The sequence below is a fragment of the Miniopterus schreibersii genome (assembly GCF_964146895.1).
Source record: "Miniopterus schreibersii genome assembly, chromosome: 15".
Taxonomy (NCBI): domain Eukaryota; kingdom Metazoa; phylum Chordata; class Mammalia; order Chiroptera; family Miniopteridae; genus Miniopterus; species Miniopterus schreibersii.
The window spans coordinates 21,264,392-21,271,831 of NC_138115.1; the positions used below are offsets into that span (position 1 = coordinate 21,264,392).

Sequence of the window (7,440 nt, forward strand, 5' to 3'; positions counted from 1 at the left end):
AGACTGGCTAGGGCCCGTTATGCTTTTTAAAGAGAGAAACATTTTAAAAGGGTATAAAAAAATGCAACCCTTGCCAGCAAGAGGTTTTTAGTCTGTAGGCATTCAGTTCCTGATGGGGTCAGGCATTTAGGTATTATTGGATCCTCATGCAACCTATTTTCTGGATGGGGAAACTGAGGCAGAATGAGGACTCTTGTTTTGTTTTTGATACATATCACAGCCCATGTCTGATAATCTCTGGTAATCTTTTTTTCTAAATTGTAAATGCATTTCTATGAAAAGCTGTATGAACCAATAAAGATTAATTTAGTTTTATATTTAATGAATAACTTCCATTAAAAATAATAAAATTGTCCACCTGGCATGGTTCAGTGGTTGAGCATCGACCTATGATCTGGGAGATCGAGGTTCGATTCCCGGTCAGGGCCCATGCCTGGGTTGTGGGCTCGATCCCCAGTGGGGGGCATGCAGGAGACAGCTGATCAATGACTCTCTCATCATTGATGTTTCTCTCTCTTCTTTCCTCTCTTTGAAATCAATAAAGATATGTTTAACTAAAATAAAATAAAATAACATAAAAATTGAAAGATGAAACTATGTTAGTATGTACAATTTGTGAAAACATTTACAAGGCTCTTTCTATGTGCCAGGCACTGTTCTTGGTGCAGGAGATACAAACGTGAATAAGGTAAAGTTTCTACCCTTGTGAGTGAGAATCCTACATCCTAAAATGTTTATTTGATATTGTAAGAGGTTGTCTCTGTGATTGCTAATAAGATTAAATTATTAATGTAAGTGCTCAGCATGTAGTGAGTACTATATAAATGATAGGTTAGCTATTATTCTATGAATTATTATCACTAAGACGAGTGATAGTCTTATTGAATGTTTACTGTGTCAAGTATTACACTTTATGCTTTAGATGCATTATGTCATTTACTTTTTTGTTAGTCCTATTATCCCTGTTTCCCTGATGAATCAACTGAGGCCTACCTAGAAAGGTTAAGCCACTGCATTTGTGGTAGTTTTTGAATGTATTATGGAATGCCCTGTGCATGCAGGGAATTTAGCAGTTCCCCAGTTCTTGGCTGTTTTGCTTGTTTCTGGGATCCTTGCATTTATTTTTAAAATCCCGTTGGTTTTCTGAGAAGTTTTTGCAGCTTTGGTGTAATCGTGGAGGTGGGTGGGGCAAGTCTGTTTGGATCCCACACCCCTGCAGCTCACTCAGGGTCTTTCCACTGTTTTTCCCACAGAAGGACTTACTCCTCCATGAAATTCCGACCAGCACCAGGAAGACGGCCATGGAGAAAGTGATGGTCAAGGAGATCTGCCAGAAATACCTGGAGAAGAGAGCAGGGAGGCTGCCGGAGGACTGCGCCGAGGCTTTGGCCACGGCTACCTGCCTCTGCCTGCGGAGGCGCAACGCCAGCCTGGCAGAGGTGAGCTTGACTCTCAGCCTTTCCCCAGCGATGAGTTCTGTCCTGGGTCAGCTGGGCCTCACTTCTGGGGGCTGCATGGGCCTGCTTTATCAGGGACTAGCTTAAGATGCAGGGTTCATCTTTTTACCAAGATGCGATCTCATAAACCAGGGCTGTATTTGGTTGGAAGTAGTAGAACATGTTGGAAGTCACATCAGCAAAACAGGGCAGTATATGGATAAGGGTGTCTCAGGAGCCTGAGGGCCATGTGCTGCTGGCTGCTTTCTCTGAATCTGCCTTAATTTCTCCTCTCTGTAGGCCCCCATTCTCTTTTTCTTTATCTTCTTGGTTAGGGGATGTGCCATATTGATTTATATGCTATAGTTCTGTCCCTCCCCCCCCCAAATCCCCCGAGAGACCAAGTCTTCAGGTCCCTATTCCAACATCTTGGTGAGAACCTGATTGGTCTAGCTAGGGTCAGGTTGGCTCCATTGGCCAGTCAGGTAAGATGAGGGGAGTGGGGTCCAGTATATAACCCTGGCAGGGGGTCAACCCCTGAAAGGAGAAAGGGCCAGGTCCTAGAGAAAGGGAGTAATCCTTAGCTTTGTGGGCTAGCCAGACACCCCAGAAATCCACCACCACAGGGGATAAAACGTTTTCTTATGGACAGGATATGTAAAGGTGATTTCCATGGTAACAGGAATAAATTTGGAGACCACCGCTAGGTCTTTCTAAGGACAAAATTACTTCTTGAGAGGGCTTAGAGATAATCTAGCTGAGTGATTTTCAAGTGGTGTTTGGCAGAGAGGGGCTCCTTAAAAGTGCCTTAGGAGCTGCTGTTGGCAGCAAGAGGACCGTGGGGAGCAGTGGGTCCCACCCATGGCTTCAATCAGACACCACTTTTACTTCTCATAATTATGTTGGGTTCTCAGTATTTTATTTGAAGAAAGGGTTTGTGGCAGCTGAAAAAAAATCTTCATTAAACACCACTGCTGTTCCAAGCCTCCCATTTTATTGATGGGGACATAGAAGCCCAGAGAGAGGAGCTGACGAGGCCACAGAGTGAGTTTCTGTGAGAGCTCACTGGACTCCTAGTTCAGCCCCAGGTCCGTCGTCTTACATGATGATGTGGCAGGAACTAGAGACCCAAGTCATTGTTCTGAGCCTGGGCTATTCTCCTGTGCTCTGGTGCTGTGGCATTCAGTCATTCACTCAGCAGTTGTATGCTGGGCCCTGGGGATATATCAGTGAACAAGGCCAGTTCCACGTTTCTGGAGCTCACATACATTGCACAGTAATTGCGTGGTGAGCGCTGGGATAGTGTATGACAGGGGCCCACCGAAGAGGACTTTCCTGAGGAAGTGATGTGTAAGCTGATGAAGAGCTGTCCAAGCAGAAGTAACAGCTTATGCAAATAGCCTAAATTGAGAGAGAGCCTGGCACGGTCAATGTCCTAGAAGAAGGTCAGAGCATCTGGAACACGAAGTATATGGGGCAAAGTGGCTTGTGAAGAGGCTGCCAAAGAGGAAGGGGCCAGTAACAGAGGGTTGTGCAAGCACAGCCAGGATTTTGAGGAAGTCATGGGTTTTAAGCCAGGGCAGGACGTAATCAGATTTACGTTCTAAAAAGCTCTCTCCCCCTCCACCACTTATTCTTTCGTATAGGCTTTCATCCTTCCATTCATTTTATTTTTTTGTTCAGTATATTAGTTAAAGTACTCTTGAAGAAGCTGCTATAATGAAGATACTCCAAAATACAGTAGGTTGGAGATAGAATTTTCTCTTTAGCTTAACAGTTTGAATGTTGGCAGTCCAGAACTGATGTGGCAGTGCCACACTATTGGGGATCCAGGCTCCTATGTTATTGCTCTGCTGTCCTTACCGTGTGGCTTCCGTTTCAGAGTCCAAGATAGCTGCTGTAGCTCAGGCCATCACATCTGCGTGCCAGCCACTGAAAGGGGGTTAAAGGGAAAAAGGGAACACATCCCCTTCCTTTTAAAGGTGTGACCTGGAAATGCACGTGTCACTTTCAAACCCCATTGGCCAGAACCTAGTTATATGGCCACACCTAGCTACAAAGGAATGTAGTTTTTAGTGTGGCAAGTATTTATTGGGCATACACTCTGAAGATTTATCTCAAGAGGTGACATTTGAACTCGGCCTTGAAGGGTGAGGAAGCATTTGCTATGCAGAATAAAGGGGATAGAGCGCTTTAGGTCTCCAAAGAGGAACGAGGGATGGTCCTTGCCCCCAGTAGTTCTCAGCCAAGCTAGGACGATGAGAGATCAGTTGGGTCATGGACTTTAAGGCAAGCAGGACTGGGTTTGGTGGTCAGCTCTGCCACTTACTAGCTGGTTGGCCTTAAGCAGAAAACTTAACCTCTTTAATCTTTTAATTTTTTATCTAAAAAATTAGATAAAAACTCATTGTGCATCATGTGTTAAATGTGCTTTGTAAATTGCAAGGCACTTGCAATTTGTTGGGATTATTAAGGGTATGTATGTATTATGCCCTTTGTGTGTGTGTGTGTGTGTGTGTAAAGAAGAAACATTCCTTCCCTGCCTTTCTCTAACTTTTCTAACTTCCCTAAGCAGAAAAGCTCTCAAGGACAATGTTTTTATTACTTAGGGTGTTTTTAGTTGAAAGTGATAGAAACTCAACTCAAACTCGTAGAAACACACACACACACATGCACAGAAAGACACACAAAGAGAGGTATGGGGGTGGGGGTGATGTGAACAAGTGAATGAATAAATGAATGAATGGATTTATTGGCTCATTTAACCAAACAGCAGACAGGACAGACATTGCGTGGGCAGCTAGCACCAGGGTCTCAAACCAGCAAATGTGCAACTATCTGGGTCTGTGCCTGTGACTGTCTCCATATCTTGCCTCTGCTTTACTCAGTGTTAGGACTTCATTTTCACCTACTGTAAATGGATTTTCTGTGTGTGGTAAGGAATCTGGCTCTGCCACTAAAAGGAAAGGGGAGTCTTTCCTCAATAAGCTTTAGGTGGAAAAATCCCAGAACAGGATTTTTATTGGCCTGCTTGGGTCACATACCCAAACCTGGACTAATCATTAAGGTCAGAGGAATGGGATACTGAGTCGTCCATTTTGATCATGTGGTCGCATCTATTGCTAGGGTAGAGGGGGGCAAGTTCAGCTGTTCTTCTGGCCAAAGCAACAAGCATTTGATTCTTCAGCATCTCTCTCCTGAGGCCTGAGAGACCCGTTAGATTTTTGATTTCGGAAAGAATTCTTGGTGAGTGATCTTGTCTCTCTCCTCTCCAAGGTGTGTGTCTCTGTGGCTGCTGTGGAAGAGCGGCTCAGGGGTCCGGAGACGTCGCTTCCTTGGGATGGGCTTTCAGAGGGCACAGGCTCTTCCTCCAACATCCCAGAAGAAACGGACGATGTGGACAATTCCAGCCTTGAAGCGGCCTTGTCCGTGAGAGAAGCACCCCGGTCTGGGGTTGCTGCTTCTCCTGCCCCCGCAGAGGATGGGGAAGGCAGGACGCGGGCCACTGGGGGAATGCAGGCTGACTGCGCCTCTGCGGCCTGTACCAGTCCAGAGCCTCCCGAGGGTGGTAAGTGTGTGGAGGTCCGAATGCTTATACACACTCATTTACATATCCCTAACTCAGCCCATCATTTATTCCTCCCATCCCCCTTATTCACACGTTCATTTGGATATTTAGCCGCTCACCTAGCACCTCACTGCACAAAGAGAAACCTAGGGGAGTCATCCTTGACGCCTCCCTCTCCCTCCAGCCCCCCTGTGCCATTCATTGCGCAGCCCTATCCATTGACCTAAATATCTCACAGGTCCGTCTGCTTCTCTACATGGCACTCATGCCCCTAACTCGTCCAACTACTGTCCTCTCGCTAGATGACGCATGTCTGCCTTTGCTCTCCCGGATCCACTCTGGCCCCTTACCGTAAATCCTTTCTCCAGGGGCCAACCAGAGTGGTTTTTCAAAAGAGCTCCTGTCACCCCTTGCTTAGAGCCATTATATAGCTCCCATTTGCACTTCTTTTGAAATCCCCATCCGAGGATATTTTGTCCATTGCTTTTCAGAGAGAGTGGAAGCAGGGGGGAAGGAGAGAAACATCGATGTGAGGTAGACACATCGATTGGTTGCCTCCCACACATGCCCCGACCAGGGCTGGGGATCAAGCCTCAACTGAGTTATATACCCTTGGCTGGAACTGAACCCAGGACCCTTCAGTCTGAGGGCCGATGCTCTAACCACTGAGCAAAAGCGGCTAGGGCCCCATTGCACTTAGGGACCAAGTCAAAACTTCCTCTAGACTAGCAGGGCCCTGTGTGGTTTGTCCCTGCCTGCTTCTCCATCCGCACTTCCTCACATGAACCTATCCTCACCAGCTGCTTCTAAAGATACCTTCTATCCAAATATAGGTGGCTTCCTTCTGAAATAAAAATCTGGAAGGCCTCTTCAGTGCCTTGCCCCTAGTAAACACGGCTCAGTGACGGCCCAGGCTCTGACCTTTCCTATTGCTCCTCTTTCCTCGTGGAAGAGACGAAGAGAGAGGGCACAAGTGTTTACTCCACCCCCCCTTCTCCCGTGGGCAGGAGCGTGGGCGCTCCCTCCTCTCTGAAAGGTGGGGACAGGTGGCAGGGCTTTCCTGCAAAAAACAGAAATGATGAAAATGCTCATTACACTCAGGCCTTGACTCAGAAACCTGACTTAAGTGAGAAACTGACTAAGTCTGACTAAGAATTATAATAATAGTACCTATTTCCAAATGCTTTTTGTTAAAGTGGCTTTTTTTTTTTTTTAACATCAACTAGAGACTTCGTGGAAAATCGAGATCAATGACGCCAAAAGGAAGTTGATGGAGAATATCCTGCTCTACAAAGAGGAGAAACTGGACAGCATTGAGCTTTTTGGCCCCTGATGACCAGAACACAGCTGAGGACCATTGTCCTCAATCGGAAAGCCGACTGTCAAATCAAGAAAAAGGTCTGGGGCAGAATCCAAGGTCTCCCAGGAAACACAAACCAAACATCAGCTTCCCTGGGGGGGGAAGAGAAACGTCCAATCTCCAGAGTAAGTGAAGGGAGAAGGGACCTCAGCTTTCAGAGACAGCAGAATCCACGGAGTCCTCTCCCTTTCTGGGATTTGTTAGTCAGAGCTGCTTAACATCAGGAGAGGAAGCGGAAACCCTGGTACATGGGCCCAGGATGTGGGCAGTTTCATGGTTCCTGGGAGGGTGTGACGTTAACCACCCCAGCAAATGCCGTTACCCTGTCCTCACCCCTCAACAACTGACTGAGCATTCTGAATGCTGACACCACTTTCCGAAGTTAAGATTTCTGGGTCATATTTGCCAACAACTGCCTGCAAACTTCCATGACCTGAAAGATTTTCAACTTGTGTCCCAATGCAATTCTTGACTCACTCCTCAAGGTCTCAGGTTTTACAAATGGCAGACACTCGGGAAAGGGCTCTGTGGGTTTTCCGCTTTCTCTCGGAAATCTTGCAACCCACAGATATTTATTTAAAGTCTACTCTAGACCTCTATCCTCCCATCCCATTAATGCTAATATTTTTAATGGAGCTTTTATTTTGAGAATATGTATTATTTATGGCTGGATGAAGAATCAGAACTGGCTTCATATCTGATTCTGCTGCTAATTAAGTCAATCGTGTAATTTCTGGAACCTCAGTTTCCTTGTAAGTAACTCCTGTTCATTCCCCCTCCCTGGACTGTTGGGAAGAACAGGTGAGACATGGCTACAGAAGTACTGTACTTTGAAAGTACACTTGTCCTGTTTTATAAAATAAAAAAACAAAAAGACATTAAACATCTATATCTGCCATGTACTTAATGGTTATGCAGTGGATATATTTCTAAAGTCATGTTGCAGATCTTTTTGTAAAATACAAATGCTCTTTTATATTTAGTGTGCCCTATTTTAAGTAATCCTAATATAGTGATTTTTTTCCTTTTTATTTTTGTAAAATAAAAATACATTGATAAAGTGAACAGATATCTTG

The 7,440-nt window shown here is 45.4% G+C and overlaps 1 protein-coding gene across 1 annotated transcript in view; it reads left to right on the forward strand.

The window, feature by feature from the left end:
• The window catches only part of IRAK2 (interleukin 1 receptor associated kinase 2), a 52,734-nt gene extending 45,294 nt beyond the window's left edge, over positions 1 to 7,440 (forward strand). Inside the window, exons 11-13 of the mRNA XM_081159935.1 lie at positions 1,254 to 1,439; positions 4,713 to 5,004; positions 6,231 to 7,440. Coding sequence (XP_081016061.1) covers positions 1,254 to 1,439; positions 4,713 to 5,004; positions 6,231 to 6,337 — 585 coding nt within the window. The 3' untranslated portion in view covers positions 6,338 to 7,440. The remainder of the gene's footprint in view (positions 1 to 1,253; positions 1,440 to 4,712; positions 5,005 to 6,230) is intronic.